We start from the raw sequence: 25,865 nt of genomic DNA on the forward strand, positions 1-25,865 counted from the left end.
TAAATTCCAATCATATATAGAAACCAAATCTTTCGATCTAGTATACATAACAGAGACATGGCTGAATCAGATGATTAAGGATCCCCAAATATTGTCAGCCAACTACACAATCTACAGAAATGATCGTACTTCCCTTGGTGGCGGGGTTCTGATAGCTGTCTCATTACATAATAATGAAATTCTTACATGTATACTACACCAGTGGAAATGGTCACAGTCAAGATTTTATACACTGTGTATGCATCCTACCAAATTGTGACTCATCCTATCAGTATCACATTATTACGGCCTTGAGAAACCTCCCCTCAGACTACGATATAATAATTACAGGTGATTTCAATACCCCAGACAGACATTTTCTGGCCTTCACTATTCGCCCAACAACCTTTCTCCAAAGATATTTGTTATACTTTCTTCTCTCTAAACCTCCAACAGCTAATAAAATTCATATAGGTAACATGTGTGCGGCAACATTCTATACTGGCTATACAAATTCTCCAGACAGGTTGAGTAATGTCATTGTGGATGAAAAGAATAAGTTTTGTCGCTCTGACCACTACTTTTACTTTTTCTCGTTTGATGCCGCCGCTATAAACATACACCAACTAGACCTGTGGGTCCAAGAACGGCCGGTCTTGCTATATTCGAGGGCAGACTTCACATGTTTAATAATTCCATATAACTTCACATATCTCCTCGTCCAGCAACCATTGACACATTTTGGAATACCATTAAAGATGCCATCTTGTCTGCTTGTCTGCTCTATGTACCAACAATCTCAATATCAAGTTACCAAAGTGGTTTGATGGTGAAGCTAGACATCTCCTAACAATTCTGCACCCTTAAACGTTCTGCAAAATGAAATAACATGGTGGCTAAACAACAAAGGATTAACTGTATATGGAAGAAGAAATTATCAGTAAACTGATTAGGGGAAAGCGTTGTTACAAAGAAAATCTCATTCAGAACTTCTCCTCCACTCTAAAAAAACTGTGTCGCCACCTATAAGATCTATCAGTGTGTCTAAACACAGTTCAAATCATCTAAATGTAAATTCTACCCCTGTCACTGATCCTGTTGAATTATAGTGAACAATTATGAATTGTCTACATGCAGTGCAACTCAGATAGAAATCTATAGATATCAGTTACCTCCATAAGAAGGTATAAAGAACAAGATACTCATCTAATGATCATACATGCACATAATATACTTGCATTACTTTTCCACAGGTTTGCTAATTAGTTTTACAAAGTTTCCTGTGACAAAAAAGGCAGCTCCAGGAGTGCTCAAGTTAAATATGGAAACTGCAAATAGAATGAGTTGGTATGAATCCATCATTATTGACTTCAAAAAATGTAATGGTAGAGCTTAGCACAATTGAGCATCTAGCATCAACGTATATATAATTAGTTTTAAACTAGCAGATTATTGTCTCACTATATAAATAATGCCTTAGAGCCTTCCGCATGGTTGTGATCGACTTGTGTGTAATATTCGCGTCAGAAGTAATCACTATAATGAGATCTAGATGAGATCACTCTGCTGCTAAATATCTCAGTTAGATATCAGCATACAAGTCTATAACTGCAGCACTTAAGGCCTGACTATGAGCAAAAATATTTATGGTACAGGCATTATGAGGCATTAGAGATGTACCACCCAAATTGTTTGCTACGCAGCAGCTCTAGGTGGGATAGGGATATTTACCAACAATGTGTAGGATTCGTTGGACCTAAAGTTGCTATTTCCATCGGAAGCAATTTGGTTTATCCAATTAAGTTTTTAATTAATATAGTATCATGCATAGCCATGGCACCGTTATATAATATGTGTTTGCAGTTAGTTAGAATCAATCTCGGTTTGCACATTCAATGTATACATAGCTGACATTATTTTACATGAAAAAGTTTGCTAATCTGCTTGTAATCGATAAATAGTGTATATACACCTGAATAAAATAACCCCCTCATCACACACACACACACAAAAAATCTGAGCCTCTGCGAAACTAGAAACTGTTCTGCAGACTGTACTATAGAGTCGCACTTTCCTTCTTCAACTACACGATTATAGCAAAGACGATAATAACTTTTATGAGCATTAATTATTCTTATCATGAGCATTAATATAAATTTGCTAGAGAGTTGGAATTAAGCTACTTTATTAAGTGAGACCATAGATTTCAATCTATGATGAGACGTAGAAATTCACAACATTGTATGATTCATAATCCAGTTAATTGTTGCTCGGTGTGTCAGTGTTTTCAATAATGTAAGCGTGATTCTCCTCCCAGTACTCTTGCAGCTGTTCCACCAGCTGACTGAACGATGGTCTCTCCTCAGGCAGCAACCTCCAACACGGGGTCATCAGAAGTTCATATCTAAACAGAAGAGCAATCATTATAGCTACTATGTAATATGATGTCAATGGACTTACAGCATTTTTGGACATAGTGACGGTCTCTCTAATCTCTTGTTTTCAGTGGAGATGTGTTTGAGAATATCCTGGTTTCGTATCCCTGGATACGGGCCTCGTCCCAAAGAGAATACCTCCCAACAAGTCACACCAAATGACCACTAAGAATAGAAATATAGCAACCACAGTGTAGCTGACAAGTTCACTAACTCACCACATCAGTTTTCTTGTTGCTAATGGCATCATGGAGTGTCTCCGGAGCCATCCACTTGACTGGGATCTTGGCTCCCTGGTTGGCTCTGTAGTAGTCACTACTGTAGATGTCCCTGGCTAGGCCAAAGTCACCAACTTTCACAACTAGATTACTGTCAACCCTAAGGTAGAGTAATAAAGGTAAAATCAGTGGAAGATCAAGGAAAAATGAAAGGGAGGGTTCTAATCCAACGTGCGCGCAGCGCGATTTGGGGGGGTTTTACACCCATTTCCGGTCAAATGTTGTGAAGTAAAACTAGGGAAAATCTCATTCTTAGCCAGGTGAAGTCCCATAATAGACTAGCTTGCATAGAGCTAGCTAACTAGTACAAATAGTCAACTAGCTAGCCTAGAATATATATTAACCATTGACTCTTTGGCAGTTGATACATTAAAACAACAGGTACAATCATTGAAAATAGCTACAAAAATAATAAATAGCTAGCTGGTAGCTACATAAAATAGCTAGACTGAACTGGGAGATCCATGGCACCCTGGGATCTCCCCCTGGATCCGGTAATTAAGTATAATTACCTCGTGTGTGCGCGCGCGTAGCAGGGGAAGAGTGATTGGTGTGTGCGGACACAAAAATGAGCTGTTTTAGTGAACTAGATACTTTCATGCTTTTATAACTGCTAACGAGAGACAGTGGTTGCATGAATAGGCTACTTACAATTATAGTTGAAATTTGTAGTTATATACTGCCATAATTATGAATATTGGTTAATTGGTCCTAATTTGGGCACTGTTTCTTACACAATTTAGGAAGTTGACTGCAACTAGTTTTCCTTTCCTACTAGCTTTCATATGCACTTATCTTTTAGTTCTTGCAACTCCTGCGAAGGTTTGTTTGTGCAGTTTTAGTTATTTTGTTGGGTAAAATTCCGGCAATGATCTAATGCGCATGCTGACTGTTTAGTAGAAGTGACGACCCTTTTTTAGGTAAAATTCAGAATCCTTGTCCCGCTCAACTGACTGTGCTACTGGAACCCCCTTTCAAGAATCCTATAGTAGATCCGCCACTGGTAGGTAACACAATGGTGGTACGCATGAGGGCACGGGCAATTACAAGGCTTGAAATGGTGTGTAAGTAGCTCACCACTACATGTGGAAACAGATATGTGTATACAGGCTAGCACGCTGTATAGAGGAGGTAGATTTTCAATTAAACTGTGCTAGATACTTTTACTGGAAATTGAAAGCTGGCTCTACTATAAATTGCACATACACATGTTATTATATACATGCACATTAGTATTGCACATGCTACAAATAAGTTAAAGGATACGAGTGTCTATACAGATGCAGTACGTTTTGTGGTGAGCCAATGTGGGGTAGGGAGAGACTCAGAACTATATACTGTTGGCATGGCGGAGAGCCACAGGTATGTAGGACACTATATAGACCTAGAAAAGCTCTAAATACTACCAAAAGGCTATGTATCGAATCCACACTATGTAAGAACACATACAGTAATATTGCACATGCACGTGCACCAAGGAAGTTATATCTGCCAATGTATACAAACACTTTCCCCTCCTGCCATTAACCACTGTTTAGTGCTAACACACAAATTTAAACCCCTTTTTGAAACAAAGACCTTGTTGACCCAACAATATTGATCACTTACATGCAGTTCCTTGCTGCTAGATCTCTATGAACAAACTTCTCCTCAGCAAGATATTCCATACCATTGGCTACCTCCATACACATGCGTACCAGGGTAGAAACATTTAGATCCTGTACAGAGGGAATACAAGCGTAAATTGTTACAAATTACGGAGTGGACAAAACAGGCTTTAGGAAACGTCAGCTTTGGAGCTACAATGCATATCACACTACTTTATAATTAAATTGAAAAACGCTTGAGGAAAGTAATTAAAGTTTTGGGGCTAGCTTCAAAAATTAAATCTGTAATTTGAAAGAACATTTATAAAATTAATTTGCAGACAACCACAAAATCATACAGAGCAGCACGAGCTACAGTACGTTCCAGTTGTCTATTCAACCCTTTTACCTCAGATAGAATATCTACGTTGGTAACGTGAGTTCTCTTCTTCTTCAGAAAGTCCTTCAAACTTCCGTTTGCCATAAATGGGAGGATAATGTAGGGTACTCCATCAGGAGTGTCAAAACACACTCCAGTTAGTCCAAGAATGTTGGGGTGACTAAAATCCTTCATCAGCAAACTCTCGGCAAAGAACGATTCCAATTGATCTTTCGAACTCAAGTCTGTGTGGGAGAATAGATATTACTTAGAAATATAAAGAAAAAGATGCAGCTCACTTTTGACTGTTTTGATAGCAATTTCTTCACATTTTGAGGAGTCTGACCTCCTCATTTCTCCTCGAAAAACCTTACCAAATGCACCTATAAAATACAAGCTAGCAAGTGCTATACATGCTTATTGCTCATTGTGGTCAGACATCAAAGGAGTTTCTTTGTATTTTATTTTTGTTATAATTTATTTGTATTTTATATTTTATGCTGTATAATACATTGTTGCATTTTGAGTGGGCAGATCAAAGGAAACACTGTGCCAATATCTGCCATATGGCACAGGTCAAGCCTTGAACTGTGCCACTATCTAGATACTGGCATAGTATAGCTGAAGTTACCTAAAGCCCACCCTCCAGCCAGTAACCTGAAACGGTCCCTTTTATAGTATAACACTGTTAAACAGTCAGTGGTAGGCAGAAAACGTTTTTCATGCGTCTGGAGCATTCCACAGCCACCACAAGTAGTTGAAACTAGTTGTCCTATAAAAGGAGTGATGTGTACACGGAAAGGAATGCACAAGGCAAATCAGTTGTTACACAGCTCACTCGTGCGCACATGGGATATATTGGCTCAGTAGTGCCTTTGCCCTCGAGGCCTGCGGCCCTCGGGCCTAAGTCACTACTGAGCCAATATATCCCATGTGGCACTCGTGCATGTGTCACAACTATAACGTACACACGCCTGACTGTGGCGTTTCTAGGAATATCCGGCAGTAGGAGGGTGCTCAGGTCACGTTTAATTTTTTGGGACCTGCCTATGCACAGGAAACCACACCCACAGTTAATACGCATAACAAGAGACACACCTTGATTATAAAGAATAATCACCTCTACCATGCATTGTCTACAAAAGTCATATAATTATAGCTGTTATAAAATAATAGCAATCCTATACAGGTATATGTGACGATGTATGAATGCATGTGTAGAAGTAGTCTAGTTAGTCGATCATTAATTCTGTACGTGCATGGTGATGCCCATTCGAGTATTTTGATTAAATCGGCATGTACATAGATTATTATAATTATTCAGAATACCGACACAGTCATGTTTTGTGTTTTGTTTGTTACACAGTTCTACAGTTTTTGAAGTTGTCCGTTTCGATTGCAACGTTCAGTTCAGTAGTTGTATATCCTTTTGCTCATTGTGGTGATTGTACTGCTGTCTCTACTCCCTTCATACCACTGAAAGACCTCTCTGCTGAGCAGCTAGTGACAGGCTGAGTGCACAATATACTATCACCAAGACCACACATTTGTATCAAAAGCTTTGTTAATTGTCTTCGTTTACCTGGTAGAGTGTGATCAAGTTTTTCTAGGTTTCTGCTGCATGGTGATGGTTGCATGGGATATACATTTTGTAGCGTGCAGCTTTATAATAAGTCACAGTCTGAGTCAAAGTACGCATGCCCAGGAAACTTATTTCACCTCATGCATATCTGAAGGTGTGGTCTCCAATCAGATAAAAGCTCTTCTGCTAGCTCGCTTTCGATCTATCTCAGAGGAGGTACAAGTACCTTGATTTAGCAATTAGCCTCTGCAATAACGTTGAGCACCCTGAGCCCCTAGCTGGATATTACCCAGGATGTGGTCATTATCCAGGATACAGCCTAAAGCACCACTGACCACCGTATTGGTTTAAAATACGAAGTATTTACATTTATACAAAAATTTGCACCAACGAATTTACCCGCTATAGTACAACTGATTTGTTGCATTCCTTAATATTATTGCATTCCTTTCCGTGTACACATCACTCCTTTTATAGGACAACTAGTTTGCAACTACTTGTGGTCGGCTGTGGAATGCACCAGACGCATGAAAAACGTTTTCTGTTTACCGCTGAATACTGCAATAGTGTTATACTATAAAAGGGACCGTTTCAGGTTACTGGGTGGGCTTTAGGTAACTTCAGCCATACTGTGCCAGTATCTAGATAGTGGCACAGTTCACCATTTGACCTGTGCCATATGGCAGATATTGGCACAGTGTTTCCTTTGATCTGCCAACTCAAAATGCAACAACATACCATACATTTAATACACTCAGTTGTTAAACACCTCTCCCCCCACACACACACACCTTGTACTCATACATGGTCACCCACCTTGTCCAATCACCTCTCCAACTGTTAGGGTAGTGTATGGCACAAGAATGGAAGAGAATATCTTTTCATAAGAAGATTTGTCAGCATCACTCAGTCGGATATCATCAGTGCCAGTGACAAACAACGCATTGTGACTAGGGCTACCTGTATAATTATGATTCACTCAATGCCACAAATATTTACAAAATGTTACTCACAATGTTTTTTGTTGCATATCCTTTGGGAACCTCTTTGCATCCTGTAAACATTGCTATTGACACAGTTACAATCATTATATCGCAATCATCTCCTAATAATTATATAGGTCTATAAAAAGAGCAAGAAATACAAACTATAGTTACCTAGAAACTTTGCCGCGTTGTGATCTCTTTCGAACAAATGCAACCCAACCCCAAGAATCAGGAATACACCACCCCCCACAATGGCTCCAGCTATCACACTTACAGCCACTATCTCGGAGATGGCAGTCTCAGCTGAAGGATGAGAGCACACAAGTGCATGCATGTAATACTAAACAGATGGACGCACTTAGAAACATGATGTATACTGCATACAATTATACTATCCAAGAGCAATAAAATGTTTCACAAAAATTTAAAATAGAGCAAATACTACAATTTCAAGTTTAAAAAACTCACGTAATTTAGTTGAATTGATACACAGAGAAGAGCGCACACGCACAAAATCTGGCAGATAGGAATTGACATCAGAACAATTGAACAGTGACATCATTATCGTTAATTCATTCACTGACGTAATCATTGAGAGACAAGATTGAATCGAAGCATATTCAACTTCGCAGACCTCCAAGCAGAGTGGTAGTGCGTCTCCTGTCTCAGGGTCACAAGGAGGAAGCGTGATGTAACAGCCGAGAGAGAAGAGAATGTCAGTACAGTTCTGGTCCAAGTTGCCACTAGTAGCCACCTCTCCTAGCAACTGTTGGTAGGTTGTTGTGCTCCGACTGCGTAGAGGAATGTAGTGGGTGTACTGGGAGATGGCTGTAGAGTCACAGATGCTCGTGGAAGGAGTGGGCACACACCTATTGTAAAACCTTAAAGTTACTATTAAAAGACAGGTAGTGATTTTAGAGTTTTCAGATTTTTCTCTCTTTTTAGGGTATTAATTTAGCAGATTTGCAGAAAATTCATTAGCACAAAAAAATTGTCAGTTTAAGGTTGAATTGAAAGTTTTGAGTCAGGCTAGCTTGATGCTTAGCATACTCTCAAACAGAAGCAGTTGGAAGGTTGAGGCAATTAAAGCTATAAATGTGGTGAGTGAGTCAGCGCTATTTTTGTGTCAGCAGTTTAGTTGTACATAAGATACCAAGAGCTAGAAAGAAGCAGTACTGAAGATCCAGAGGACCACCTATATAAGCCAGACTCCTGTTCAATCCGGGAAGAGAAGCCTCGATCATCTCCGTGGATATAGTAGTTTGGCTAGGAGAAACCTTAGTAGAGATTTTAATCGGAAACTAGTGCAGTGATCAATGTTGTACATACACATACACACATGTACATTTAACTATAATTATTGAGCCTGCTCAAAAACTTACTGATTTGGATTAGAGACAATTGAATCTGAATGGAGAAGAAATAATTATGATTTAATAATTCATTTTCTTACCTGTTTGTTGAGTTGTAAGCAGATCAGTGCATCTCTCGGAATCAATAAGAGAGTCCACCCGGTCGAAATAATAATAAGTACTGGCATTTTTGCAGTTAAACTCCGTTAACAAGTTAAATAAAAGCTGAGCCTCTGGAACACCAGATGATAACAGAAATTCTTCTACAGACTGTAATGCAGAGTCACACTTCCTTTCTTCAACTAGACGATTAAACGCCGAGCAACTATCACTGCAAACTGGCAGTAGAAGATCTGTAACATTGGTGCAAGGTGGTGTAGCTGCCAAGCATATTATGTGCTTGATTGCAGTTTCACAGTTCGGGTCGGGTGAGGGCACTCGTAAGAGAGAGAATGCAGCGGTGATACCAACTGAAGATATAAAAACATTACCAGGAAGCTCCTGGGGATATTCATTCAGGGTGTTTCTGGCTGTTAAGGTGTAGCAGGCATGCTTCTCATCAAGTGGAGTACAACTGCAAGGATTGTGTATAAAGCATGCAGTTAAAATTATTATGCCAGATATCTATAAAGCACACTATACACGGTTGAATGGTTACTGTTAATACAGTCACACTATAAAAAAGCATTGTTCTGTGTTCTTGACCTTTGCTGCATATAGCATCTGTTGCGGTTTGAAAAGCTTACTATATCTAGATCTATATATATCCAGTGCAGCAAGCCAGTATACAATACCCTAGGAGTAGCCACGGAATATCAAATATCTGCAGTCTAGAATTGCTATTACATACCTACGGGTGTTCTTATAATATATTTTTCATAATTGATCAGTTCATATTTCACGCAAATGTCACAAAAGATATTGGCAATATGTACTACACTTGGCTTCGCCTCGAGCTACATGAGCTTCTCGAACTTCCGCTTGGCCAATAATATCCATAGAGCATGAGCGTAAAACAGTGCATTAACTGGTTTGTAGTTTTTAGCTTCTTGCAGCTACCAATAGCTATCGGCTCTAGTATAGAGCTAACTACTAAGTAGAATAGCAACCTTCTACGAAAACATTTTGCTATTTCTGATTCTGGAGAGACTGCAATGGCCTTCAACGTACACTGGTAAGCAAAACTAACCTTTATACTCGAGAATAAAGCCTTTAATTTGTTAGCAAGATAGCATTGCTAGAAGCTTATAGCATGGAGCAGTTGTAGCTATTATAAAATTCTGTGGCTTAAAAAAATGACCACAAACCGTGCTCTAACTACCCCAGCCATGCTCTAACTTAGTCTACCAAACTGTTCCAAAAATGCCAACCACAGAATAATAGAGCACGGTCTGTGGTTCCTAGTCTATGGCATTTGTTAGCATAGTTTTTCCTTTGATCTTTGTACAAAAAAACTACAAAATTATATAAACTCTATAGGTAAGATCCAGCTAGAGGTTCGACACAACACTACTGCATGACTATACTATAGTTTGTTCACGCAACAGCTATTTTTGCAGTCATTATATGAAATTAACAAACAGTCACAAACTGTTTCAACACTATAATTTATTATATAGCTATATATGATTATGGGTTCCACTCAACGTCATGTATATATAGACATGCACAGTCTAACAATTGCAAGTTAAAGAATTTCACAGTATCTGGCTGTTGGCCAATAATAAGTAGTAGATGCAGTACATGTATATACACAACACACAATTCATGCACAAAGTGAGTGCGTGTGCATCAGTTGTTTGCCATGCTGTGAAGCTTACACATTATTATGAGGTGCCGTTTGTCTTAAAACTGTGTAAAAGTGAGACATATATATATCATTCATTCTATGTGGGTAGCTAAGTCAATAGCGAGGAATTAAAGTGGGTGTTGGCGACGCCTCTCAGTCAATCCAACGTGTGCAAAATTGACACGTGGTAAAGTTGAGTGGGTGTGATCAATCCACTTAAGATACTGCAACCTGATTGGAGCTGGTGGAATTCCACCAGCAGAACAAAACCATGGATAGGCTTGGGTCCCAACCTCCTTCCGGGCAACAGTAGAGGGCAGAGACACCAGACTAGGCATGTACGTGCAGCTAGCTAGCTCATAATGTGCAAAAAACAAGACTTTAAATGTTAGTAGTACTATATCAATATAGACCTATACAAAGTTGTTAGATCTATCCTAGAACAGACATCAAGCGTTTAAGATGAGACTGTTTCCTCTGAACACCAGAACACATCTATACTTCCAGATCAGTCAGGCCCCATTCTATCTTGTGGCAGAGTGCCTTCTGTGATCTGTAACTGTAGATGGAGCTGTGTCATTTTCATAGAAAGTACCGGCCAGCATAACTCTCTTAGATGGGCGCTTGCACGGTTTAGTATAGCACATGATCAAATATCTGCCCACCCCTTGTTTAGCCTAAATGAAGCTATCAAAACAGATAGGCGGTTCGACGGTTAACTACAGTAACAGTATATACATGCATACATTCAAGCCTCGAGGGCAAGGTTTGCACATACATGCACACTAGTATCTAAATGAGTTAGACACTGTTTTAATTTGTTAGTGTCCATGCATGCAATTTAGAAGCCCTCAGGCACTTGTATAATATAGTACCCTTGCTATTCTCGGGATACTAAAGTACGTGTGCCTTTGGCCTCTAAATCTCATTTACACCTCAAAAACAGTGTTTAAATACAGTAGACTCACTCTGAAGTACGGCCACCTCAATATACCGGCCATTTGGTTTGGCACAAAATGCTAGCTATATAATTATTATTATGTTTACTCCACCTGGGGTGTGGTTTCCGGTTGAAAATTTTGCAGGGTTGCCTCCTTCCTGTACAATTTTTAGCTATGCCCCTGTTCTTCCACCAGGATTAAGAGGTTCCCCAGTGATTTCCACCATTCCTTTATTGACGTCTCTCACAAGAAAAAAAAAGTCAGTGGAGCTATACTTTGGCACATGTCCTATTATTACATATCTAGCTATAGTAGTTGGTATACTTCTTGATTTGTGTACTTAGCTCATGTATATGGCTTTCATCCAAAATGCATCCAGGCTGTGTCTAATTCAAAAATCTAAACACTCGAGACAGAACCGCTAATTAAGTAGCCTTTGTATTTGAGGTAGAGTCGCAATTTAGCTGCGGCCATTATTTTTACTGGGTACTTTCTGAAGTACGGCCACCTCACTATTCCGGCCACACTGCACTGTCCCATGGGTGACCGAATTAACGAGAATCTACTAATAAAAACTGGCTTGCTATACACAATACATGAAATGCATCCGGATCCTTGCTATTTTTATGCCACAAATCAAACCAATTTTGAAACCACAATGCCATTCATGGCCATGCATGCAAGTCAACTTACGATTGCGTTGATACTTGGTTTATCCACAACCCTATGAAATATCATGTAATAGTTGTACCATGGATATCAAGGGTGTATTGGATTTGTACTACCAAAGGCAGTTCTTTGTATTCCCCGAGGGAATACATACAACTGCCCTCGGTAGTACAATAACAATACACACGCAGATAAATCAAAAGTCTACATGCCTATAGTTGATTATAATACCGTAGAAACTGGATTATTATAGCGCTTGCTCGATTATAAGCGTATCTTTATTTTAAGTGCAAGATCAACTGCATGCAGGTTTTTGTACTCAAATTGAAGCACGCGCTTTTGCAATTATATGCGAAGGATTTAGTGACATTTCAACTAACTTTGTTTATCTATGAGCTGTACAATCTATATAGCTGGTGATATCCATCATGGTCAGAAGGGCAAGCTCTGATCATGCTGAGAGAATGGAGAGAATGGAGACTCAGATGAGGTGGACTTTACCCTTTTTATGCCTCGGTGCGCATGCACAAGCGAGGTATACGGTTGTGTGTGTGTGTCTGTGTAGACTGCTACAGCTGCTCAAGGATGAATCAAGTGCAAGTAAGAGTTTCTATAGGCTTCTAGTCATGTTTACTTGGATTTTAATTCGTGGATTTGCAAAATAATGCTTCGTTCTCGAGTTATGCCTATAGTTTTGCTTACTTGGAATTCCGAGTGAGAACAGAGCTGCAAGGTCTGCTAATGCAGCCATTATAATTTTAGACTTTAACTTTTGGCATCCATCGTTTTTAACAACAATCATGGTCAATCATTACCCACTCTTTCAGTTTGCATGCAGCAAAATTATTCATCATGTCATATGTATAAAAATCAAGCTATTAGTAGCTTTATGTTATGTAGCTTTGGCATCTCTACCGAGGCATCAGCACCTGCGGTGCTTTCATTATTTAAATAGTGTACAATGAACTGTAGCATACTGTAGCATAAATTATATGATATGATATAGATATAGTTCACTTTCTACATATATAATTATAGCTATAGTTGTCACAGAGACATCCGGTTAATGGGTGCATGGGGCTCAAAAATGACTGCATTATAGGCGCATTCCCTCAGTCTGCTATTGACTCCATGACCGCATGCGCTAATAATCCAGTTTCTACGATACAGTAAATCATGTCAGTTCTTGACCCATGTTATAATTATATACAGTGGAACTTCCATAAAACGAACACCATTGGGGAATTAACCGCCTTTTGGCCGTTATAGAGAGGTGAACAAGAGTCATTTCTTGCTGCAAATGAATCTTGGAGCTTTGCTAACTACTTCTTTAGCTCATACATGGCTGTAGGGACAAGCTATACATGTATAGGTTTCACACCAGTCATCTTTTTTTGTAAATGCTGTTCCACTCTGGAATTCCCTACCACGAAGTGCAGTCACCGCAAGTAGTTTACTTGTTTTAAGGCTCATATACTGTTTCAATTAAAATTAATACTTAAGTACTTATACTAAAATTGCCTGTTTGCTTACCTGTTGTGTTATTTCTTTGGGACAGTTATGTCTGTTAATATTGTCCATGTCACTGCATGCCCCTTTTTTGTAAGTTGTGTATATACTTTTGTTGTTTTTTGTAAAAGGTTTTCACCGGATTGTGCAAAATAATGCTATCTCAGTAATAATTTTCTGGTAATTCTGGATGTGGCTGTCCGTTCTTGGAGGTTATTTTCCACTGCTATATAAAGCTGATTGGGGGGGAACTATAGAAAGCTGCTTGTTATACGGAGTATAGAGAAGTTGCCGTTCCTGAGAGGTTGCTTTACGTGAAGTCATCGTAGTTTCAATCCGAACCTGAGCTCTTGGCCGTTATATAGCGTGTGATTGCTCTTTGGGGGTGGTTATTAATGGAGGTTCCATGCACTGTAGCTATATACAATTATAGGCTTATAATTATATCTTTGTGTAATTATAGTTATTTATATGCAACTTAGATATAGAAAATCTAAATCTATAATTATACTCACCTCCAATAAGTAGGCTTGTGCAAAGAACAAGATACTCATCAATGATCATACTGTAAGACTTGCGGCATTACTTCAATCTTCACAATGAGTAAATTTACCAGGTTTTTTCCGGCTATAGCCTTTGCCATATATAGAGATAGAACAAAGAGTCTGCAAATTTGGGCGTCGCCCGATTTCAAAGCTGCATGAGAAAAGGTTGGTTGATGAGTCTTCTTGTGTATATTTTGAATTCTCAGCACAATTGTATGTCTTGAGCATGCATGCACCCATCAACCGTTTATCTATAGTTTATCAATAGACTTTAGAGTACTCTATTATAAGAGTAAGTCGGCGAACTCCGTCAGACATCAAAGTGCGTAACTATAGGCGCTATGTATAAGCGCTTAAATTCAACACACCTATGCTAGACTAAGTATCACTGCATGGTCAACTCACTGCTTCCGCATTAAATTCGACCCATGTCCTCAAAAATTGTGCCACCTCGCTAACAAAAGAACTCACGGAACTCTTCAATCTCAGTATTAGGACTGGCTATATACAATTGAGCACCTATGCAGCATCACTTTAACGTATTATTAGTTTAACTCTAACAGATTATTGTCTGACTATAGTTTTATAACGCCTATAATTTATAGAGCCTTCTGCATGGTTGTGACTTGTATGTAATAAATTATTCGTGTCAGAAGTAACCACTATAATGATATAGATGAGATCACTCTGCTGCTAAATATCTCAGCTAGATATAATTTTTATCAGCATACAAGAACTATCACCACTCATTATCTAACCGCGGCACTTATAAGGCCTGACTATTTTACAAAAATATTTATGGTACAAGCATTATGAGGCATATCATTAGAGATTTACCACCCAAATTGCTTGCTACGCAGCAGCTCTATATAGGTGGGATACGATATGTAGGATTTATTGTACCTATAAAGTTGCTATTTCCACGGAAGCAATTTGGTCTATCCAATTAAGTTGCGCTTAATTAAATATCATGCATAGCCACCGTTTTAATAAGTGTTTGCAGAATCTTATTTAAAAAAAAAGTGGCTATGCAAACACTTATTAAAACTGTGGCTATGCATGATATTTAATTATACACAGCTGAAATTATTCTCCTTGACAAAGTTTGGTAATCTGCTTGCATTAATTTTGATCATGAAAGCATTTAAATAAGTGCATGTATATATACACAAATTCTTTAGAAAGAAATTCACAACATTGTATGATTCAGTTATACTCGGGGTATCAGTGTTTTAAATAATGTAAGCCTGATTCTCCTCTTAGTACTCTTGCAGCTGTTTCACCAGCTGACTGAACGGTGGTCTCTCCTCAGGCAGCACACTCCAACACTGCACCATCAGAAGATCATATCTAAACACAAGAGCAATCATGCACTTAAGTAGTAATTTTGATGTTAATTGGCTTACAGCATTTTGGGACATATAGTGATGGTCTCTCCAATCTCTTGTTGTCAGTAGAGATGTGTTTGAGCATGTCCTGGTTCTGTATCCCTGGATACGGGCATCGTCCCAAAGAGAACACCTCCCAACAAGTCACACCAAATGACCACTAAGAATAGAAATATAGCAACCACAGTGTAGCTGACAAGTTCACTAACTCACCACATCAGTTTTCTCGTTGCTAATGGCATCATGGAGTGTCTCTGGAATCTGGTTGGCTCTGTAGTAGTCACTACTGTAGATGTACCTGGCTAGACAAAAGTCACCAACCTTTATCACTAGCTCTGTGTTCACCCTGCATGAGGTAAAGCACAAAAGCAACTATTAAAATTAATGTCAGTTCATATACAAAGTCAAATAACTGTAGTTGTGTGTATCAGTATAATATCAAATCTGTAAATAGTTGATAGAAAGTGTATTAACATCTGAGGCACTGGAGCAAACACTTGTACCTCAGTAGTTATATTGATCACTTATACATGCATGCAGTTCCTTGCTGCCAGATCTCTATGCACAAACTTTCTATCAGCAAGATATTCCGTCCATACACATGCGTACCATGCAGGATAGAAACATTTAGATCCTATGCAGAGGGAATAAAAACATCCTGGTAAAAGATGAACAATGCATTGGACAAAAATAACTAAATATAACCTTTGTAGCTGCATTGTACCCATGTAATAAACTAAAAAAGCATTTACGTTATGTATATTGACAATTTCACACAATAATGAGCAAAATTATTCTTATCGTGAGCATTAATGAGAAATATAAATTACAAGAGAGTTGCACTACTTTATTAAAAGTAGAAATTCACAGCATTGTATGATTTATAATCCAGTTAATTGTTACTCGGTGTCTCAGTGGTTTCAATAATGTAAGCGTGATTCTCCTCCCAGTGCTCTTGTAGCTGTTGAACCAGCTGACTGAACGGTGGTCTCTCCTCAGGCAGCAACCTCCAACACGGGGTCATCAGAAGTTCATATCTAAACAGAAGAGCAATCATAATTATATGTAGCTACTCAGTATGTCAATGGACTTACAGCATTTTTGGACATAGTGACGGTCTCTCTAATCTCTTGTTTTCAGTGGAGATGTGTTTGAGAATATCCTGGTTTCGTATCCCTGGATATGGGCCTCGTCCCAAAGAGAACACCTCCCAACAAGTCACCCCAAATGACCACTAAGAATAGATAGCAACCACAGTGTAGCTGACAAGTTCACTAACTCACCACATCGGTTTTCTCGTTGCTAATGGCATCATGGAGTGTCTCCGGAGCCATCCACTTGACTGGGATCTTGGCTCCCTCGTTGGCTCTGTAGTAGTCACTACTGTAGATGTCCCTGGCTAGGCCAAAGTCACCAACCTTCACAACTAGATTATTGTCAACCCTGAGGTAGAGTAATAAAGGTAATTAAAAATAACCTCGTGCGTGCGCGGGGGCAGCAGAGGAAGAGTGATTGGTGTGTGTGTTTGTGTGGACACAAAAATGTTGTTTGACTAATAAACTAGATACTTTCATGCTTTTATAACTGCATGCTAACGATCGAGACAGTGCATGGCATGGTTGACAAGGCTACTTAAAATTATAGTTAACATTTGTAGGTGATCTTCAAGGCAACAAAAACACTAATGATGTTGCTTTATAGATTTTCGATTATTCCTGATTCACAATTCAATGTCATACAGCATAATAATATGATAATTTGGGCAAACAAGGCTGTTAAGCCACCACACGTGATAGGAGGTGGCCGATGTGTGAGGCCATGCCCCCGTGTGGGTAACATACAAGGCTGTGATACCGTAAAGATTAGCGGGCCAAAGGGAAATCCGTGGGATGCGATAGCAATACATGCCAGTGGCGTAGGAAGCAATTTCTCAATAGGGCTCTATAGTTTTTGGAAAAAAGTACGGCTATCTACATAGTGCAGCTTGATAAGTCATATCTACTTAATATAGCCTAGAAAGATGGGGGGGGGGTTCCAGCCTCTGGAGCCCCCAGGCCCTCCTTCACTTACATGCAGTTCCTTGCTGCTAGATCTCTATGCACAAACTTCTCTTCAGCAAGATATTCCATACCATTGGCTACCTCCATATACACATGCGTACCATGGTAGAAACATTTAGATCCTGTACAGAGGGAATACAAGCGTAAATTGTTACAAATTACGGAGTGGACAAAACAGGCTTTAGGAAACGTCAGCTTTGGAGCTACAATGCATATCACACTACTTTATAGCTTGAGGAAGTAATTAAAGTTTTGGGGCTAGCTTTGAAAATTAAATCTGTAATTTGAAAGAACATTTATAAATATTTGCAGACAACCCACAAAATCATTGTTGCCATGCAGAACACGAGTTACAGTTATTCCAGTTGTCTATTCAACCCTTTTACCTCAGGTAGAATATCTACGTTGGTAACGTGAGTTCTCTTCTTCTTCAGAAAGTCCTTCAAACTTCCATTGGCCATAAATGGGAGGAGGATGTACGGTACTCCATCAGGAGTGTCAAAACACACTCCAGCTAGCCTAAGAATGTTGGGGTGACTGAAATCCTTCATTAACAAACTCTCGGCAAAAAACAATTCTAATTGATCTTTCGAACTCAAATCTGTGTGGGAGAATAGAATTTACTTTGAAGAAAAAAAGACGCAACTCACTTTTGATTGTTTTGATGGCAATGTCTTCACATTTTGAGGCGATTGACCTCCTCATTTCTCCTCGAAGAACCTTGCCAAATTCACCTATAAAATACAAACTAGCAATTGCTATATACATGCTTATTGCTCGATCACATTGTGATCAGACATTAAATATGAATTGATTGATCTATTGATAATGATCCTCGAAATTATTACACAATAAAGCAACAGACCGAATAATGTTATACAATGCACTGTACACAAAAATTCACCATCTTCTTTAGTTTTTGCTCATAAGCTGTTGCATGCCCTCTCTCTGTTTATACGCCCTTGTTATGCTACTCATGCCTTCATGCTGTTACTGCTAATACAACTCTCCCCTGCCCCACACACACACATCACCCTGTATATCTACTCACACACAGTCACCCACCTTGTCCAATCACCTCACCAACTGTTAGGGCAGTATATGGCACAAGAATGGAAGAGAATATCTTTTCGTAAGATGATCTGTCAGCATCACTCAGTCGGATATCCTCAGTACCAGTGAAAAACAACTCATTTTCAACATTGTGAGCAGTGTGATGAGGACTAGCTGTTTAATATGATTCACTCAATGCCACAAATATTTACAGAATGTTACTCACAATGTTTTTGGTTGTACATCCTTTGGGAACCTCCTTGCTTCCTGAATAAAATTGCTATTAACACAGTTACAATCATTACATTAATTATTCTATTCAAGAGCAATCATCTCCTAGAAGAGCAAGAATAAAAACTAGATTTATTTACTTTGATACTTTGCCGCGTTGTGATCTCCTCCGAAAAATAACAACCAGAACAAAGAAAAGCATTCCAACCACGAGAATCAGGAATACACCACCCCCCACAATGGCTCCAGCTATCACACTCTCAGCCACTATCTTGGAGATGGCAGTCTCAGCTGAAGGATGAGAGCACAAAAGTACATGCAGCATGGGATGATGTAATACTAAACAAAATGGACGCACTTAGAATCATCATGTACAGTACTATAGCCTCGTTCCCAGGCCGATCCGTCTCCAATTGAACGCTAGGTCGACTCCTAGGCCTGGTATTGATTGTATCTGGGCGTGGTTGGAATTCGCTCAAACGAGCGAATTCCTAAGCGATTTTAGTGTTTATATTAGCAAGCTAGCTAGCACCTGTGACTGGACAAGGGGAGCGCTGGTCCTACCAAGCTTGTAGTCCATCAAAAAATGGTAGCAACTGGTAGCAGAGAGACTTTCCATACCCTGTTGGGAACCACAGAAACACTTCCCTTCCCTCAGACAGGAGCTTGAGGGCCTGGGCCTGTTCCAAGTAAGGCCTTCCAGAACTGAAGTCTCCATAGTCGAGTCACAGGTAGCTAGCTAGCTTGCTTAGTAATAATTTATAATTTAGAAGGAATTCGCTCGTTTGAGCGAATTCCAACCACGCCCAGATACAATCAATACCAGGCCTAGGAGTCGACCTAGCGTTCAATTGGAGACGGGTCGGCCTGGGAACGAGGCTAGTACTGTCCAAGAGCAATAAAATGTATAAAAAAATTTTTAAAACAGCATATACTACAATTTTTAAGCTTACAAAACTCACGCAATTTACTTGAATTGAAACACAGAGAAGAGTTCACAAGCACAAAGTCTGGCAGGTAGGAATTGACATCAGAACAATTAAACAGTGACATCATGATCGTTAATTCATTCACTGACGTGATCATTGAGAGACAAGATTGAATCGAAGCATATTCAACATCACAAGTTTCCAAGCAGAATGGTAGTGCATCTCCTGTCTCAGGGTCACAAGGAGGAAACATGATGTAACAGCCGAGAGAGAGGATAATGTCCGTACAGTTCTTGTCAAAGTTGCTACTAGCAACCACCTCTCCTAGCAACCGTTGGTAAGCGGTTATGTTCCGGCTGCGTAGAGGAATGTAGTGGGTGTACTGGGAGATGGCTGTAGAGTCACAGATGCTCGTGGAAGGAGCGGGCACACACCTATTGTAAAACCTTAAAAGTTACTATTATGCATGGAGACGAGTATAGTATAATTTTAGCATTCTAAGATTTTTTCTGTTTTTCTTAGGACAGTACTCATTTCGGCGGATTTGCAGTAAATTCATTAGCACAATGATTATTTGTATGAGTTTTAAGGTTGAATGGAAAGTTTAGAGTCAGTTTTAGCTTGCTTAGTATACTCTCAGAGGAGGTTGGAAGGATGCTGAGACCACGTGCGAAAAGAGCAATTAAAGCTATAAAATATGTGCTGAGTTGGTGCTATTTTGTGTATAATATAGTCGTACACAGATATGTTATAATAACATAAAACATCTCAAATAAAATACATCATTTGAAATTTAATGTAGAAATGACATAAATTTCTGTCATTTTAACACTAAAATACTATGATGCATCCCATATAACATAATTATGTGTTTTTGCGGTGTAGTTTAGTTGAACATAAGATATCAAGTGGTAGAAAGAAGCAGTAAAAGATCCATAGAATAACCTACAAGCCAGATCTTCTGTTCAATCCAGGAAGAGAAGCCTCATCTCCATTATCTAGTAGTTTGGCTAGGAGAAACCTTAGTAGATATTTAAATCGGAAGCTGGTGTATAGTGATCAATGTTGTACAGTTTGGAGAAGAAGTCAAACTGCTCATTTCCTTGATGGCCATGCGCAGTAGCTATCTCTGAAACTGCTGACTAGACACAAAAATAGCGCCATAACTTTTAATTGTTCTTTTCACACGTGATCTCAACATCCTTCCAACCTCCTCTGCTCTCAGAAGTATACATTTTCATTAGAAAAAGAGATTAGCACGTACGGACATAATTTACTCAAATTAGTATAGTTACCTGTTTATAATAGTAAATAGTAACAGGTGTAACACAGTCATATGTATGTTAGTGAGCCTGCTCAAAAACTTACTGATTTGGATTAGAGATAACTGAATCTGAATGGAGAAGAAATAAATGATTTAATAATTCAGAAAAATTAATTTTATTACTTTTTTGTTGAGGCGTAAGCAGATCAGTACATCTCTCGGAATCAATACGTGAGTCCACCCGGTCGAAATAATAGTAAGTACTGGCATTTTTGCAGTTAAACTCTGCTAACAAGTTAAATAAAAGCTGAGCTTCTGGGAGAGCAGATGATAACAGAAACTCTTCTACAGACTCTAATATAGAGTTGCACTTCCCTTCTTCAACTAGACGATTAAACGCCGAGCAACTATCACTGCAAACTGGCAGTAGAAGATCTGTAACATTGGTGCAAGGTGGTGTAGCTGCCAAGCATATTATGTGCTTGATTGCAGTTTCACAGTTAGGGTCGGGTGGGGGCACTCGTAAGAGAGAGAATGCAGTGGTGATACCAACTGAAGATATTAAAACATTACCAGGAAGCACCTGAGGGTATCTGTCCAGGGTGTTTCTGGCTGTTAGACGGTAGCAGGCATGCTCCTCATCAAGTGGAGTACACCTGCAACGATATCGATTGTAAAACTTTATAAATAAGCATGCAGTTAAAATTTATTTTGGCAAATATCTAATATACAGGGTTGAATGTTTTATAAAAAGCATTTTATTCGTAGCTTACCTTAGCCCATTAAAAACACACAATCATAATTATACTGAAAAGATCTGAGATGCTTTTGTACTTGTATATATCTAGTTGGCTAACTAGAGTAGCTAGCCAGAAGTTTAATAGCTAGCCAGAGCTCAGAGGAGGAATGCCTGCATGGGTGTCAATAGGGTGTTCAATGAAAGATCAAATATCTCAGTGTTTTGGGTTCTTAATTGCATGACTTTGCTGCATATAGCAGCTAGCGCTTTTGTTGTTTATTTACCTGCTCGGAAAGCTTACTATACCTATAGATCTATCCAGTATACAGCAAGCCAGTATTATACATCAACATTAATACCCTACTAGCCATCGATATAATTTGGTAGTACAAAACACTACTGTTGGTATGGATGTCAAATGGTTGCTAGGGTAGGACGGGTGTGATTGTACCTTTCAAAGAAAGAAGGTCGGATTGCAAGCTTATTTTGGATTCGTTCTAGCCGCCACTATAATTATAGTGGCAGCCTAATCAAATTGTAGTATCTTTCAAGTGGTTGGTGCATGTGCATGTGTACTATGCTGTGGTTTAGCCACGGCATCAAGTCAGTTAACACCCACTTGAGAATAATAATATTCATAGCAGTGTTAATAATAGCAGAACAGATCCATGATAAACTTGCAACCCTATACCTCCTTTCTTAACGGAAGGTCGGGCTACACTCAACTATGCTCAGTAGGAAAACAAACTGACCTCTGCACCTATTAAGAAGGTGTGTATAGCTTCCACCCTATATACTTCGAGGGAAAGAGATTATTGTTAGTTAACTAATAGGGAAGTATACCCAACGACAGAGGACAGTACGGCATCACTAGTTTATGCTGTGGACCTATACAATTCTCTAGATTATCTCCTGAAAGCCTGGGGAAGAATGACAAAAAGATGTGACAGTCTTTTTATAGTTTTGCTGTTCTTATAAATTTTTCATTCAATGTTGAATTCAGTTTCAGTTCACGCAAATGTCACAAAATTAATGGGTAACATAACTATAATAATAACTCTATAGGTGAAATCCAGAGAGAGGTTTTTTTGCTGTTTTCAATCCAACCCTATACTATTAGCACTACGTATACTAATAATTGCTAGTTTGTTCACACAACAGCTATTATAGCTATTTTCAGTTTTGTATGTTATGCAGTCATAAACAAACAGTCATAATTATGAAAAACAAACAAACAGTCCACAAAGTGTTTCAACACTAACCATGCAGATATGGGTTCCACTCAACGTCACATGTATATAGACACCGGCCGTCCATGGATGCATGTGATTTAGAAGCCCTTAGGCACTTGTAGTACCCTGCTCGGGATATACTAAAGCTGTGTCTTTGGGCTTCTAAATCCCTCTGACACCTCAAAAACAGTGTTTGAGTATTATAATTATAACAAAAACTTGCTTGCTAGACAATGCATGCATGCATCCGGATCTTTGCTCTTTTTATCTTTTTATTACAAATTTTGCAACCACAATGCATACATGCAAGTCAACTTACCATTGCGCTGATACTTGGTTTATCCACAACCCTATATGAAATGATTAAACACTAAAAAATGATGATTTTTGTGTGGTCTTCACGCAAGTGCATGGGTGACTATATTGTGGCAAATATCAGCAAATTTACATTAGCCAAAGTCACACACTCAGCGTGAAAACCACACATCATTTTTTACAGTGCGCATGCATGCATGCGGAAATCAGAAGTCTATAATTACCCTGATCATAATTACAGTAAATCATGTCAGTTCTTGCTTGACCCATGTTATAGCTACAGTGGAACCTCTCTATAACGGACACCTTTGGGGAACAATGTTTTGGCCTTTATACAGAGGACTGGTGGCCTTTGTTGAGAGGTTGTTTTGTACACAAATTGTTCATTTGGGACCTGGGTGCCTGGCCGTTATATAGCAACTGGCCTTTATTTGGAGGTGGTTGTTAACAGAGGTTCCACTGTATATATCAAGCTATACAATATTGGTATATCTACACTATATACAGTGCAACTATAATTATAGCTACTCACCTCCAATAAGTAGGCTTGTACAAAGAACAAGACACTCATCAATGATCATAGACATACTGTATAGACTTGCATTACATCTCCCAATGAGTTGATTTGCCAGGTTTTCCGGCTAGATGTCTATATATACTGAGATCTATAGAGCTATAGTCTTTGCCATATATAGAGATATTATTATCTAGATCAAAGAAGTTTACTTTGACAACAACTTGAAAGGGGATTTTACCTGATCAGTCTTAGAGCCTGCAAGTTTGGGCGTTGCCTGGTTTCAAGGCTGCATATATGTGTTGGTTGATGCATAGATGATATCATCTATGGTTGATGTGTCTATCAGGAAATATTTTCTCAGCACAAATGCTGAGCATGCATGCACCCACCCATGGCCATGCATCAACCGTTCATTCAATTAGGCCACTGTTAGTTGCATACTTGTTTCAGATGAGAATACTAGCTCGACCCGATGAGGGAGCTGAGGGAGGCCTTCATTACTCATTATCCCATTATTTGATGACGTCATATCCTGTTTTTTTAACTGACGAAAATACACAAAAGGACGGAGTCTGAACAATAATTATATATAATTTTTTTACGCACTGGCTTTTTGGTGCACAATGCAACTTGCAACATGGCACATGGTAAAAAAAATAATGCCAAAAAAATGACTTTGACCTCAAATAATGGCTGACATCAGCAATAATGACTTAATTGAGGAGGTGAGCAAACGAGGAGGGAGGTTGATCTGAAACAAGTATGCAACTAACAGTGGCCTTAGAGTGAGTTAGTTTTATATTTATTGTTATCGTAACCATTTACTGTAACTATATAAATTATAGGGGTTGGAAGATTATGCTGGCATAATTTTGAGCATAACGGGCACATTTTTTTAGTGAGAAAGCGTCGCCGCCCATAACAAGAATTATGACGAGAATAATAGGCAAGTTTTGGAAGTGCAGGTCACAGTATAATTATACATTATGTTATAGATAGTACATGGGCATGAGGTATCTATGTGTTATAGTGTCCCATATCACGAGGGCTTTGCCCGAGGGATGAGGGACACTATAACCATAGATACCGAATGCACATGTGCTAACTGATTTAGATCCCACTTTTCATTGGCTGCCTCAGGCAAGAAGTGTATCTATAAAAGCAGCAAGCCTTAGCAACAGCTTTATTTTTGAAAATGTCCTGTTTTGACAAGCTAGATGATTTCTGCTTCTCTGCTAAAAAACCTTTGCATTGGCCTTGCTTCAACATTGGAATGGACAACTATAGTGACTCCACCTTGTGCAGGAAGCACTCTGCAACAAATGAGCCCAGCCTCCTCTTTTCTCTGCACTCAAGCCCCACCCCCAGCTCAAGCTTCTCAGTAAACTGTTCTGATAGTACGGCTAGCTAGCAAGGAACAGCTTGCAGCAATGCTACAGTGCATTATCGTTTCCAAAAAGACACAGGAGTCTCCTGTTTGAAACATGGCTGCAGGATAGAAACAGAAGTCAGGAGGACGAAGTTGACAAATGCTACAAGTTGAAGAGATGCTTTCATGCTTGTGACAATGGACCCAGAACTGTTATAATCATTCGCTCTTAGTGTTCCTCGTAGAGACAAGAAAAGATACTGGTGAACCCTACCATCAACCCAGCAAACGCTATAGAAACTGGTAGTGAAAAAACTGAACAGCCATAGCTAATTATCATGCAGCTAGCTACAGCTTTATTATCATTTCTGTGCATTCAAAAAAATTATACTTGTACTTTATACCCTCAAGCTTATAATTCCCTGGGAAACTATGAGATTATGGCTCATAATTCCCTGCTAAACACACACAAGTGGGATCTAAGTTAATATAGAGTCATGTGACCATTTGTAGTTTATGCTATTTGTGTGACGACATGGCCAGCCATGGGGTCTATGTTGTGTTACGAGGAGGAATAATGGGTGATTTGAAAAGCTGAACATAAAAGAATATCATGCAGTAAAAACAGATTCGTTATAATAACATAAAACATCTCAAATAAAATGCATCATTTGAAATTTAATGTAGAAATGACAGAAATTTATGTCATTTCTACATTAAATTTCAAATGATGCATTT

At 38.9% G+C, this 25,865-nt stretch overlaps 1 protein-coding gene and 1 pseudogene across 4 annotated transcripts; both read right to left on the minus strand.

The window, feature by feature from the left end:
- Nucleotides 1–1,940: 1,940 nt before the first annotated feature.
- On the minus strand, nt 1,941–14,212 carry LOC135343973 (tyrosine-protein kinase receptor UFO-like). 4 transcript variants are annotated; one of them, XM_064541031.1, is made up of 9 exons: nt 7,397–7,685; nt 7,253–7,344; nt 7,056–7,199; nt 4,957–5,040; nt 4,688–4,902; nt 4,301–4,410; nt 2,633–2,792; nt 2,440–2,579; nt 1,941–2,383 (listed from the first exon to the last, which is right to left on the minus strand). In XM_064541031.1, exons 2-9 carry the CDS (start codon nt 7,290–7,292, stop codon nt 2,239–2,241), a joined length of 1,038 nt encoding a protein of 345 aa, XP_064397101.1. In that variant the 5' UTR covers nt 7,293–7,344; nt 7,397–7,685; the 3' UTR covers nt 1,941–2,238. The 4 variants fall into 4 exon arrangements, 2 of the variants coding, with proteins under 2 accessions (XP_064397101.1, XP_064397100.1); XM_064541030.1 differs by having other exon boundaries at nt 1,942–2,383; nt 7,253–7,293; XR_010397286.1 differs by lacking the exons at nt 1,941–2,383; nt 2,440–2,579; nt 2,633–2,792; nt 4,301–4,410; nt 4,688–4,902 and adding exons at nt 7,694–8,094; nt 8,608–8,632; nt 8,679–9,151; nt 12,001–12,031; nt 14,001–14,212 and having other exon boundaries at nt 7,253–7,293; nt 7,397–7,528.
- A 1,950-nt stretch (nt 14,213–16,162) lies between these two features.
- Nucleotides 16,163–24,052, minus strand: LOC135343957 (tyrosine-protein kinase receptor TYRO3-like; annotated as a pseudogene).
- Nucleotides 24,053–25,865: the final 1,813 nt, after the last annotated feature.

The sequence above is a fragment of the Halichondria panicea genome, chromosome 11, assembly GCF_963675165.1.
Source record: "Halichondria panicea chromosome 11, odHalPani1.1, whole genome shotgun sequence".
Taxonomy (NCBI): domain Eukaryota; kingdom Metazoa; phylum Porifera; class Demospongiae; order Suberitida; family Halichondriidae; genus Halichondria; species Halichondria panicea.

What these genes read in the sequence shown, in the direction of transcription:
- LOC135343973 (XM_064541031.1), bottom strand. Translation starts at nt 7,292, where the DNA reads ATGCAAAGAGGTTCCCAAAGGATATGCAACAAAAAACATT. An exon ending in TGGAGAGGTGATTGGACAAG is followed by an intron (nt 5,041 to 7,055) that starts GTGGGTGACCAT and finishes TGTATTTTATAG; the next exon opens with GTGCATTTGGTAAGGTTTTT. An exon ending in GCAACAAGAAAACTGATGTG is followed by an intron (nt 2,580 to 2,632) that starts GTGAGTTAGTGA and finishes TTCTATTCTTAG; the next exon opens with TGGTCATTTGGTGTGACTTG.